The sequence below is a fragment of the Semicossyphus pulcher genome, unplaced genomic scaffold (genome assembly GCF_022749685.1).
Source record: "Semicossyphus pulcher isolate SPU_LCO1_2020_fin unplaced genomic scaffold, fSemPul1.0.p SCAF_14, whole genome shotgun sequence".
Lineage (NCBI taxonomy): Eukaryota > Metazoa > Chordata > Actinopteri > Labriformes > Labridae > Semicossyphus > Semicossyphus pulcher.
In genome coordinates, this window is record NW_027211648.1 from 1,978,123 (window position 1) to 1,991,631 (window position 13,509).

Here is a 13,509-nt window from a genome sequence, read left to right on the forward strand (position 1 = left end):
AAATCAAGTCACTTAAGCCCGTTTCCCACTGGTCAAAAAACTCACAAACACCACTCTCTTAGTGGGAAAGGTTACAGTCAGCATTCAGAGCCGGGTCACATGACTCTGCAGTAGACCTGGGTAATTATCGCCTCGACTCCGACCGGCATTGATGGGAACACAAAACTCGTGTCGACACGCTAATTTCCGCCCGTCTCCGTCTGAGCAGCGCTCGAACATCGCTCCAAATTTGTCGCCGCTGAGTTTGATAAACTGAATGAGTAATAGACAGAATAAAGACCTAACCACCGTAACATCTTCACTGGCTCCATGCTGCTTACCAAAGAGAATAATGTACGTTTTTTTCATGCGTGCTATTGTTTACTAACCTTGTTTCTGGCGCGTTAGTGACGTCAGACGGTGACAGAAAAGAGACCAAAATGGAGAATACTCCACTGGCAATGGGAAAAGAGACATTTATTAGTGGATCTTCCTGGGTCGGAAAAATCCAAGTCAATGCTCTCATTTTGGTGGGAGAGGGGTATTACAAAGCACAGAGCCATATCATGAGCCTTTTATCAGTCAGTATTAAAGGACACCTTTCCCATTCAACAAGTCAGTGAAGCAGAGAAGGTGACTTGTGAAGGCTGAATGAGTGCAGCAGCCCCCCTGCTGACTCAGCTGTAAATCTACATACAGAGGCACAGGCCCTAAGCCAATTAGCCAACAGTTCAACATTTCCGTCTTGCTGTTAGTAAGGCGTAAAATCTTTTAGTCCTCCGGTGTTTGGTTGAAGTTTGCACCTGAAACACTGTTGACCTTTAGTTGTCTGTTTCATCTAAGCCAATGAGAACATGTGACCTTAAAAGATTCTGTGCTTACCACTTTTGGAGAAGTTGTACGTTTTGGAGAAGTGCTTGCTGAAGGCTGCAGCAGAGATTAGTCATAAAATGTTCTCTCTGTGTTTGATCATGCCCTGTGCTTGTGATCATGACTCTGCAAGTTTGTGTTCACAGGTTCTCGTTTTGTCTCCTCAGAGTCTCCAGAGATCCAACCAAAGTTTGTGAAGGGCAGTAAACGCTATGGCCGCCGCACCACCCCGGAGTTCATAGAGCCTTTTCCAGGCACGTCTGAAGCTAGGAATGCACTTGCGTTGGAGGAGGAGGACCCGGAGGACGGCGATGACTCTGCCGTTCCGAGGAAGCGTGAGGTAAAAGGCAAAGAATGGCATTGTAATCCAGCAGCGCTCTGAACATCCGGACACACGGACGCCGTTCTTATCTCCTCCCGTCCTTGTACGAACTGTGTTTTCTCAGACCAGCGGTGAGGCGTTATTCTTAGCTAATCAGCTTAGCGGCATTCATGGCAGGTCCTGAAATGTAATAGAGACACCCCACACAGGATTCACAAGGCTCCCTGTTCATTGCATAACACGGCAGCACTGTCTGTAAATAACACAGAGCATAATTACTGTTTAACAAGCCTCCAGTAATCAGGATGTAACCACAGTGTTTGTGAGCGGAGTGCTTATGGTCATTTTTCTGTATTTTAGCCTGACAGCAGGTGCTGCCTTCGTTTGTCTGCACAGGACAGTAGTGGCTCAAACTCGACTTCTCGGTCACAGAGATGGATAGCATTTTCTTAGTCACGACCATGCACAGCTGAAAAGACATGATGCCCCGGTATGTCTTCTAGATCCCCGTCCTGGATTATCCTGCTCTCGTTTACAGAGGTCTAAGGTCTCACACTTTGCGCGCCAGCGACCTGCAGCAGAAATGAGGATGTATATTACAGTAAGAGCTCCAAGGGCTCCTTTGTCTGAGAAGGAGTAAGATTGTGTCGTTGATTTGTGGATTAAAACAACGTATTTGTCACCTAATTTGAAAATCTGTATCCAGTAAAACTAGTAAACATTCTCGAGTTCGACTTTTTATCAGTTTAAGCAGCCGTGCTCCACGGAGGGCTGACGATGCTGCTCAAATACTGCTTTCCTCCTGCTCGTGTTGGCGATGGTAGCATTATAAAATGCTGAATTTAACTGCACAACAACAAGAATAGACAACAAGGTCAGCGGGGTGATGTTTGTTTTCTTCTGGAATAAGGTCATGTGATGAGGGCGTTGAGGAATCGGGGAAGGACAAGTCATGGCGTTATTGTTTCCAAAAGTCTCTGTTCTGTCCGAACACACTTAAATGCAACCTTTTAGTTTTCAAACTAAAATAACATCAATAACTTTCACAAAAGTCTCCATTTATGGGTTTTAAAATGCTGCAGTGATGTGGATGATTTTTTGGAGGAATAACGTATTATTTTGAATTTTGCCTTAACTTGTTTAATTGCACAAAGAAGCACTTTGAAGGCATCGTGTGGGGCTTTTGGGAACTGATAAGCTGACGTCTAAAAGCCTAAACAACTGATGGATTATTCAGAAAAAGAATCAGGAGACTGATTAAGAACATAACAAACATTCACCTCTGTTTTTATGTTTGTTAGTAACTATAGGAGTCCTCTGGACAACAGGTTGAATATGCATGGTTGGATGTGCTGCAGAAGCATAAATCTCCACGAACTGGAGTCCATCAATGATGGCCCGTTCAGCTTGTGCACGGATGGATGTGTTAATATTCGCTGTATTGTCTGTGCGGCGCCAACACAAACCTGAACTGAAGCGTGTCTTGGTATTGACTAATTCTCTGCTGCAACAATGCCACGATGTCCGGCCCGCAGACCAGCAGATGGGGAGGGGTCAGGGGGCTCTGCCACAGAGACGGCAGGCCTGGTGCTTTGTGAGGAGGAGGGTGTAGGACTGTGACAGAGGAACAATGAGCACCCACCTCCCCCATCCTCCTGGATGCCTATACACCATGTATCAACAGGCCTGTCGCGGAACCCCATCTGTTCTTCATTCCCTCACTGTTTGCCTCCCGAACAATGGACCGTCACGGTTGGATGGGGTCGCAGCACACTGGGTCACACATCCAAACAAGCCCCTCCTCTAAGTTCTAAAGCTACGCTCTTGTTATGACATATTTCAGAGTCTAAATAACTAATAGGAGAAAAAGTTTTTGAATTGTTTCAGTGGATGAAATAAATTCACCTGATCAAAGCGCCCCTCTGAAAGCGTTTGACGGGCTCAGTTTGGTTCTCTAAGTGACTGAGTAGGATAAACCTTTCGGTCAATGAGTAACTTTTTTCAAACCAGAAACAGCCGTTACATCACCCTCTTCAAAGCCACCAGACTGCATCATAAACAGTAATTTAACCTTGCAGAGCACCAGAGTTGCTTTGCTGCCTCGATGTGTTTCACAAAAAACGTCCCACAATAACACAAAGACACTAACTGAACCAGGCAGCAGGAGACCAGCAACCCCGGTGCTCCTCTGAAAGACAAAACTACTGTTGTCGTTTGTGGCTTTGCAGAGAGCGATGTAACGTCTGTTTCTGGTTAAACAATCATCTTCCTCTGTAACGAAAAGGTCTATCTCTGTAGGGATCCTTTCTGTCATGTTGTCACACACTTAGAATAACAATCTGAGCCTGTTGACTTTTAGTGGAGGGTATTTGATTGTGCACTTTTGCCTGCACTAACCAAGGTGACCCAGGTGTCCTTCTCCTCAGCAAAGTTTTCCAGCTCCTCCTGGGGGATCCCGAGTGAGCTCTGAGTCTGCCCCAGGGTCTCCTCCCAGTTGGACTTGCCCGGAAAACCTCTGCCTAGGAGACATCCTAATCAGATGCCCGAACCACCTCACCCGGCTCCTTTCGATGCGGAGGAGTAGCGGCTCTACTTCGAGCTCCCTCCGGATGTCTGAGCTCATCACCCTCTCTCTGAGGCTGAGCCCAGACACCCTGCAGAGGAAACTCATTTCAGCCGCTTGTATCTGCGATCTCATTCTTTCCTTCACTACCCAAAGCTCACGACCACGCGTGAGGGTTGGAACGTAGATGGACTGGTAAATCGAAAGCTTTGCCTTCAGGCTCGGCTCCCTCTTCACCACAACGGTCTGGTACAACACCGGTACGACACTGCACCGAGCAGCCTGTCAGTCTCACGATCCATTTTACCCTCAGTCGTGAAACAAAACATGTTTAACAAAACCAAAATCACCCTTCAACTTTAAGATCTTTCATTTCTATCTTTAAACTACAAAATATTCTTATGTTTCTGTTGCCTGGCATGCTTGGCATTAATTCATCTGTAACTTGGCACACTGGCCGGAGCAGTACTCTACATCAACATGCTTAAAAATACAGAAAACAAATGACACATTTCTCTTATCACCATTTCTCGTCTGACCAGCCCTGGTGCCTGTGCCAGCACAAGGGCTCTGTTGTGTGTTTTGCCAGACGCTCCAGCCCCCCTTTTACCCCCAGAGTCGACCTGATTTTAAAAACACGTTTGAACTTCTGAACAGCTGATTGTCACATGAACAAATCAGCCTGCAGGTTTATTTCGGCAGTTTTTCTCACACACGAGTTTCTATAATTTGGTTGTTTACAGCACAACACTTTTTTAGTTGAAGGCTATCCTCCGTGATATTCATCTCTGTGTATTTCTCTCCAACAGCGCTGGATTGTTCATGACACAAGCACAGAGGAGTATGAAGCAGAAGGTACGTCAGAGCTGCAGTTTGTTCAGTAAATTCACTTTAAAGATGTTTGTCTCTCAACACTTGACGCCGTCGCACCTCCCATGTAGGCCAGATGCATCTCTGGAACCCTGACGAGCCGAGCACACCTCGAGGAGCCGCCGTTCCTCTGTCGACCTGTTTGGAGGAGAGACTGCGAGAAGCCTGCGACGAGCTGGCGATATCGTGGGACGGATGTGCCGACCACGCTGAACTGCTCAACCTCTGTGAGCACCTGGGCCTGGAGGTGAGGAGAGACGGTTTATTTCACTGCAGCTTTTCAACCAGACAAAAACGGATATTTTACCTTGCAGAAGACGGGAGTTTCCTCCGTTGGTTTTTAAAGGTAAAATTACTGTTTTTGTCAATGGAGTCTGGTGGCTTTGAAGAGCACAACGTAAACAACGAAGCAATTCCAAAACGTTTCTATCTTTTAGCCGTTTAGATCCTGAAGTATGTGACGCTAGGGCCCAGATGATCAAAATGTCTTGCATCAAAATGCAGTCGAGCCAAATCAGATCTATGAAGAGTCTTTGTAAAGTCTACACAGACTTAAGAACCTTCGAATCAAACCTAAAGATGTGATTGAAAAATCTCTCAGACATGCATTTCTTTTTCAGGTTCATGTGGATGTGCTCCAGAGTCTGAGCGGCGATGGAGTGATGAATGTTCAGGAGTTTGTTTCCAGGGTTGTGAACCACAACAAACCGCCCACCCCGTCCGCCTCCACGCCATACAGACAGCTCAAACGACACCACTCCACTCAGGTACGCCCCCTGTTGGCGGATCTCTTATTCGCTGATGATGGTTGATGGTTGACATAAATGTTTTTTCCTTCCTTCTCTTGTTTTCACCCACGCAGCCCTTTGATGAGGGAGGCCGTCGAATCGCCACTCCTTCTGCCCTGAGCAGCACCATCGGCATGCGTCTCTTCTCCACCCTGGACGATGGCACCGGTTTCGCTCCAGTCGAATACATCCTGGATGCCTGGATGGAAGAGGGAATAGAGAACAGCACTGAGATCCTGCAGGTACCGCACTCTGCCTGTGCTTCTAATTGTCTATCCATGAGCCGCACCGCTTATCCTCAGAGGGGTGGAGGCGTGCTCATATAAAGGCATCAATATTCATTTCCCTTCATTTCATAACAAGCTAAAAACTCCTCACAGGAGCTCCAAGGTCAATTTTACAGTCGCCAAATAATCAGAGTTGTATGTTTTGGGCTGTGGGAGGTAAACTAGAACAAAGTGAGAACATGCAAACTCCTCACAGAAAGCCACCATGCAGTAGATGCCCATTAGTCTTAATATAAGTTAATTATACATAAAAGTTACAAACATTTAAAACAGCATTGGTTGCTCGGTCATGTGGATTTGCCCTGTACAACGTCAGGAAGATCAGACCCTACCTGTCAGAGCATGCAGCACACCTGCTGGTGCAGGCTCTCATGCTATCATGCATTGATTACTGCAACTACCTACTGGCAGGCCTTCCTGCATGCACATCCAAACCTCTGCAGATGATGAAGAACGCAGCAGCACGACTGGTCTTCAATGAACCCAAAACAGCACCCGTCCCTCCACTGCTCATATCCTTCCACTGCTCATATCCCTCCACTGCTCATATCCCTCCACCGCTCATATCCCTCCGCTGTTCGTATCCCTCCACTGGCTCCCAGTCGCCGCTCGCATCAAATTCAAACCCTGTTGCTCGCTTACAAAACAGCAACAGAAACGTCTCCTGCCTACCTGAACGCCCTCATCCAGGTCTACACTCCGTCCCGCCCACTACGCTCTGCCACTGAAAGGCGCCTGGTACTCCCATCACAACAGGGCCCTAAGTCTCTAACTAGACTCTTCTCCTCAGTCGTCTCCCGGTGGTGGAACGAGCTACCAAACTCCACTCGGTCCGCAGAGTCCCTTTGACCTTTAAGAAGAAGCTAAAGACCCAGCTCTTTATGAACACCTCTGACCTTAATGATATTGATGCTATTGATGACATCGAGGATATTGATTATGTTGATTAGGATTCTCATGATGACGATGATGACTGTATTGACCTTGTTGATGTTGCTGATGATGATGATTCTAAAAAGAAACAAACCAAAAACGCCCTACACACTTCCTGTCAGCACCAAAGTCCGGTCGCACTTGAAGCTGTTTGTTGGCTCTTACTGACATCGTGCCCTCCTGTCCTGATCGTTGCTTGCTTGTAGCAGTTGTACACAATGTGAATGTCTTTGTGCATTTTGAAATGGTCAGACAGCTGGCGACAGAAAGGTGTCAGATTTATCGGGCGAGCACTTTCAAGGAAAAATTATTCTACAAAAACTTTTTAAAAATGTACAAAAAAAAGAGAAAATTCTCCCAACGGACGCATATTTATGTGACAAATGTTTGCAGGCTCTGGATTTCGGCCTGGATGGAAAACTGAGCCTGAGTGACCTCACCATGGCGCTGGAGAACGAGCTGCTCGTTACAAAGAACGGGATTCACCAAGCAGCACTGGCGAGCTTCAAAGCTGAGATCAGATATCTTCTGTGAGTGTTTGTTGTTAACATACTGCAGCTTCTGTGGCATGAACCTTGTTTTTGTTTTACCTGTGAAATACAACCTGCAGGATTGTTGTTCACGAGTAAGTCTTTGTTGTTTTTCTCTCAGAGAGCGTGTCGACAGAGAACTCAGGGAGAAACAGAAAATCCGATCCGACCTGGAAAAAGCTGAGAAACAAAAAACTCAGCTCGCCACTGAAGTGGACGAGCACCACTCCGCCATCGAGCACATGAACAACCTCAATCTCAGGTAATAGGTCCCACCAATTACACCAGTCGTCCCTCTTTTTGCTGTTTGTTTTCTAATTTTATCATGTATATTTACAGCCCACTCCTCGCATGCTACAATCACTGTCAGGGTGTGTTTTTGTCTTCAATTCTATATAAGTGTTTTCTGTGTGCCCTCGTTTCTACAGGAAGCTTGAGCAGGACCACAAAGAGAAGCTAGCAGCAGTCCGATCCGAGCTGATGAAGGAGATGGACCAGATCCAGCAGCAGGCCGGTCTGCAGCGCGAGGAACTGGAAGCCGAGATGGAGAAGATCAGAGAGGATGAATCTTTTCTCAGAGACCACCTCTCCATCTCTGTCAAGGTACCAAAAAGATCAGGTGTAGGGTTTGCTGCTTTAAAGGGTCATTCAGGTATTAATGAACTTAAATATATGTTAACATACCGTATTGATCCGAATATGAGACAGGTTTTTTTCCTTGAAATCATCTGTAAAAGTGGGATCGTCTTGACTTTAAAAACACGTTCACAACAGGCATGACTGAGTTATGGTGCTAATTTTAACATAATGGTTATCAGTGCAGCAGAGTCATTAAGCTACTATCAAGCAGCCAAAAGTACGGTGTCATAGCGTGCAGAGAGCGCACAAAGAGAGTCTTAACAATCCTCAAAGCGACTGCTTCCAAGAGACTGACAAGAGAGTGTGTGAGCGTGTCACTGAACGACAGAACGAAGGTCTGCCCGTTACAGAGCTGACGTCCAGCTGTTTCAGGACTGCTCTACAAACAGCACTCACTTCAGCTTTTCTTTGTGGTCCTGTTCAGGCTTCCTGTAGACATGAGGGCACACAGGAAACACTTACATTCTGGATTTGCCTGCAGGGATTATGTTGCAAAACGTCTTGTACCTATTAGTCATTTAGACTCCGAAATATACCAAAATAGGGCCTTCATTTCCCAGAAACATGCGATTTGTTAGATCATTAATTATTATTATTATTAGTTTATCTGAAAAAGAGAGCAATTTAAGACTCGGTGTTGATGGTGTTTTTGTTTCCAGGAAAACAGGCGTCTGGAAATGGAGTTGCTGGACAGCACCGAAAAACTAGAGGAGGCACAAAGCCAGATTACGAAACTTCAGTCAAGTTTGGACAACATCATAAAAGAGCGGGTACGGAGACATTTGTATGCACACATAAAGGGCTTGGCTTTTCATCACTGACTTCTGGTTTATTTTCTGTTTGTTCAACATGTCTGTCAGACTCTTTGGTGTTTGTGTCTTTGGTTTTATTTCACGTTTTCTGTGCACACAAGCTGCTGACTTGTGATTGTTTTTAACCTTTCTTTAGTTCGGAGACTTGGACCCTGGCAGCGCCGACCTCTTCCTGCAAGAGGAACGCATCAAACAACTACGCAGCAGCTACGAAGCTCAGTGCAGGGTGAATGCATCTTAATTATAAAGTACAGGATACGCCAACAAAACAAACTCCTGGTGGAAAAAAAAGATTTGATTTAACCCGTCTTGCTCTCATTGGTAGGAGCTGCAGGATCGTATTGACGAGCTGCAGTCGGAGCTGCAGGAGTTTCACGGCCTTGGCCGAGTTCTTCAGCCCTGCCACAAAACTCTCTCTGAGGAGCTGGAGAGTAAAAGCCCTGGCATGGAGTCTGACCCAGGTAGGCCTAGTGAATATGCAAACACATATACACACACAGTCCCTGCAGGGCTCATTACAGAGCACTTACTTCATCCGCCAACGATCAATACACAGACATTTTGTGTAGAAACAAGGAAACTACATGTCACATATCATGTTTCAGGTATCGGTTCAGATGACGTTCAGCCGTTCAGCATGAGCCTGGAGGCGGAGATGATGCTGGAGCAGCTGAAGGAGCAGCACCTTCAGGAAATGGAGGATCTGCGAAACCAGCTAGAAAGAAAGGTGAGTCTCGAAGCCGAAATTTCAACATCACGATGCAGATTAGTAAAAAGTCCAAATGAAGCTTTGTCAGGTCTGTCGTCAAGAGGAGAAGAAAACTTTAAAACTTATAAAATGCTCCTTTGTTATACATAATCATAGACTGAACAGTTTTGTTCCTGTAGTGTGTGGAGAGCAACGATATGACCCAAACAGCACACGACACACTAACAGAGTCATTCACCAACAACCGGAGTCCGACTCTCTCAGCTGGAAATCTCACAGAATCTCTGGCAGTCAAACGAGACTTTAGAGTAAACAAACATGTCGGACGACGGGCAGGAAGAATAGGCGATGATTGTTCTTTTTTCTTCCTGAATTTTCAGTGAAAAGTCCAAAAACTAACTGTGGATGAAGTGGTGGAGACGGCGTGAACACGGGCTGTACATGCTTTACGTTTGCTTTTGTTGCCATGGTAGCGGTTGTTGTGCTTCCTCCTTCAGTCAGCTCGCTTCCTGATTGTCTGTTGCTTCGTTCCACGTGGCGATCCACAGAGAGCGTGCTCGGTTGTCATCGGGTTATACTGATCAGATCAGATCAGATCGTAAATACTGAACATGTTTAATATTTGTAATCGTTCTTCTGAGCAGATCGGGGAAAGTTAAATCACTCTAACGTCCCTCACAGCACAGGAACATCTGCAGAGAACACCTGTAGAACCATCAGACAATCAGGACTTTACTGAGGATTGTCGGAAGGGCCGATTATCATGTAGTGTGTACCCCGCTTAAGCTAAGCTAACTGGCTGTTGAGCTGTTGCGTCACCTTTAGAGTACAGAACAGTATTGATCATCTCATCTGAGTCTCTACATAAAAAGGCAAACCTACTTCCCAACAACGCCAGGCCTAAACCTAGTATGTGGCTGACCACATCAGGTCAATGTGCGCTGTTGTGTGCGTTACGACTGCGGGACGTGTTCATTTTCATTTTAAATGCATGAAAACAGACGAAGTGACACGTGACACGCGCGTAAATGTAGAGTGTAGCGCGCAGTTCCCGGTCAAAATACACGCTGAAAATGAATTATGATGAGTCCTATTGATCTCTGATAGCAATATGAACATCTCTTCCTGTAGTAAAAGTCACAGGCGTGGAGAGCAAAGTAGGTCAACACTTCTGTTATGCTTTTTCAAAGTAAAAGCCCGATCTGGAATTCTGACTCCAATCGTTTGTACACAATGCTTTTATTTTGAAGTGTTTCCCGGGCCGTTGTTTTTTTTGTTTTTACTTTATTTGGCTCTGAAAGTACCGTCACTCAGTCACTCACTCAGTCACTCACTCACATACAGAGCCATGTGTAGGGCTGACCACGGCGGTCAGCCAAAAAGTCACATTAATTGACATCCTCTTCATTCTCTTTCCCACCACAGATCAATGAATTCGATAAGATGGTTGAAAAGCAGAGGGACACCCAGGAGGACCAGAAGGCAGCCTTAGCCCTCCAGCACCAGCAGGAGGTCCAGGCTCTGAGGGAGGAGGTGGCCCACGTTCAGAGCCAGGCACAGGAGCTCCAGAGCCAGCTACAGCAGGTGGATCTGGAGCAGGCGAGTCTGGAGCAGATGCGGGTCGAGGAGAGGAAAGAGCTCCAGAATCTGCAGGAGGAGGAAGTGGGAGCTCTCAGACAACAACTGCTGGGGGCTCACACCTACACCGCAGACCTGGAGGAGCAGCTGAAGACCCTGGAGGCCCAGCAGGCGGAGATCGATGAAAACCTCGCCAGAAAGATGGAGGAGCTGAGGAAACAGCATGCCATTGAGATTAGGGAACTGGAGGGGGAGCATGTGGAGCTATCTGAGGCCAGCCTGGAAGAGGAGAGACTGAAACTGCAAGAAGAGAAGGCAGAGATGGAGAAGAGATTGTTTGACGATTATGAGAAAGAGAGGGAACTATTGCAACAACGCCACGAGGAAGAACTGAAGGCCAGATTAGAGGAGGTAAAGGTGAGGTTTGAGGTAGAGCGTAATGAGATTGTGCAGAGACTGACCGAGCAGTCGCAGAAAGAGAGGGCTCAGCTGGATGAGCAGAATAACGAGGCTCTGCAGGTGCTGTTAGAAGAAGAGATGTTGAGACTTGTCAGGGAACAGGAGGAGAGGGAGGGCAGGCTCAGGGAGCAGTGGGAGAGCGAACGAGCCCAGCTTCGGGAGCGTCAGGAGGAGGCTGTGCTGCAAGAAAGATCCCAGTTACAGAAGCAGTTTGAGCAGAGGGAGAGAGAGCTGAAAGAGGAGTGGGAGAAGGAGAAACTGCAGCTGGAGGAGGATTTGGAGGGAATGCTTCAGCAAAGGCTGACTGAAGAGAGGGAGAAGCTTGATACTGAGAGGGAGGAGGAGGAGAAGAGGCTAGAATTCTTGTTGGCGGAGGAGAGGACTCGTCTGGAGGAGAGCCAACGAGAGGCCATAAAGGAGCTGACGGCCAAACACACTGAAGAGAGGGACGCTCTGAGCAGCATGTTGGACAAACTACGTGATGACATCGTCCAGGAGAGGTGAGACATTTATTTATACCTCAGTAACGTGCACTAGTTAAAAAACATTTTGAATATGCTCTCTCTTGTTTTGTTGTGCAGAGAATAAGATCAAATCGAAACCACTCTCATGTCAGTTTGGTAAACATGAACTGCTATCAGCAAAAGCTGTTTAGCTTAGCTTAGCATGAGGATTGATACAAGGAAGGAGAAGTTGATCAACCTCTTCATCTAACTCTTGGTGAGAAAGCGAATAAGTGTGTTGGTGAAAATATCAAACTTATCCTTAAAGGTAATCTGTCCTTAAAGAAATCATATATTGTATTATCTTTATATTTGTTGCACTGTGAAGAGTGGGGATGCACGATGTTATCGGTATCTGCAGATATGTCATTTTTCTGCTGATAAAACAACGCTCGACGTAATGCTTCGACATTAACTCGGCGTGTGCGCACACACTGCCTTCTTAAAGTTATCAACAATACACAAATAAAGAAACTCGAGCCTATGAGGACAAGTTAAACAACTTTCACAACTCCTAACTAGCTCACAGTTAGCTCACATTCTCGTCATTTTACCGACTTAACAACATCAAACACGCAGAGAATACACTCGCGGCCAAAGCAGACTGTAACTTACATATTCGTGGACGCACACACGATCTAAAGAGTCCGTCGGCAAACACATGTGCTGAATATATCGGTATTGAAATCGGCAAAAAGGGTTGGAAAATATCGGCATATCGGATATCAGCAAAAAATCCAATCTCGTGCATCCCTAGCAAGAGTTCAGAAGTGTTGCTGTAACACTAATTAAATAACCATGTACAGGAGGGAAATCCAGATCAGCTTCACACAGAGAATCAAGGAAGTGGAAGATCGTTTCTCAGGCGATCAAGAATCGGTTGAAAAGCGTTTTCAGGCTGATGTTTTGAAGCTCGAACAGCACTACCAAAGTGAGCTGACGACCCTCTCTGACAGCCACGCCGAGCAGAAGCTCCTCTGGGAGGCCCAGATACAGAGAGCCGAGGAGAACGCGGAGGAACAGCGACGAATGGTAGAGGAGGGCAAAGAGCAAGAGAGAGAGAGTGTGAATCAAGAGTGGATCAAAGAACGGCACGAGCTGCAGGCTCTTCAAAAAGAGGAGATGGATAAACTTGTGTTGAAAAACCAGCAGCTGCAAAATGAGCTGCTTGACTTCATCAGTATGGCTCAGACGAAAGAGATAGAGCTGAGCATGCAGCTGAACGACCTCCATAACCGGCTCCAGGAAAGCCTGAAAACCAAAGACGAGCTTCTCGCTCAGTCTGAGAAGAAAGCTTGTGAGATTGAACTCCTTCTGAATCAAACGGTGGACGATTTTAAACGGGAGAGGGAAGAACTGCTGAGCAGCCAGTCACAACTCGAGGCCAGGTGCAGCCAGATGCTTTCCATTTCAGAGAGGCAGGTCACTGAGAGGATCGAACTGTTAAGTGAGCGCGATGACTTGAAGGTGAAGATTGAGGAGCTGGAGATGCTGCTTGAACAGGCAGCGGTGGACTTTGAGCTCGAGAGGAAGGAGATACAAGATTACATGTTCACTCTTGAGGAAAGGTTAAAAGGCAATCCAGAGAATGAAAGAGAAGAGCTCGTAGCAGAAAGAGATCATCTTAAAATCAGAATTAAGGCGCTAGAGATGGAGTTAAGTCCAGC

The 13,509-nt window shown here is 46.4% G+C and overlaps 1 protein-coding gene across 1 annotated transcript in view; it reads left to right on the forward strand.

The window, feature by feature from the left end:
* The window catches only part of nin (ninein (GSK3B interacting protein)), a 31,703-nt gene that overhangs the window by 7,308 nt on the left and 10,886 nt on the right, over positions 1 to 13,509 (forward strand). Inside the window, exons 4-16 of the mRNA XM_069662263.1 lie at positions 1,017 to 1,189; positions 4,544 to 4,589; positions 4,676 to 4,851; positions 5,225 to 5,371; positions 5,467 to 5,634; positions 7,006 to 7,142; positions 7,264 to 7,404; positions 7,571 to 7,745; positions 8,441 to 8,551; positions 8,730 to 8,819; positions 8,919 to 9,054; positions 9,199 to 9,320; positions 10,728 to 11,839. Coding sequence (XP_069518364.1) covers positions 1,017 to 1,189; positions 4,544 to 4,589; positions 4,676 to 4,851; positions 5,225 to 5,371; positions 5,467 to 5,634; positions 7,006 to 7,142; positions 7,264 to 7,404; positions 7,571 to 7,745; positions 8,441 to 8,551; positions 8,730 to 8,819; positions 8,919 to 9,054; positions 9,199 to 9,320; positions 10,728 to 11,839 — 2,734 coding nt within the window. The remainder of the gene's footprint in view (positions 1 to 1,016; positions 1,190 to 4,543; positions 4,590 to 4,675; positions 4,852 to 5,224; positions 5,372 to 5,466; positions 5,635 to 7,005; positions 7,143 to 7,263; positions 7,405 to 7,570; positions 7,746 to 8,440; positions 8,552 to 8,729; positions 8,820 to 8,918; positions 9,055 to 9,198; positions 9,321 to 10,727; positions 11,840 to 13,509) is intronic.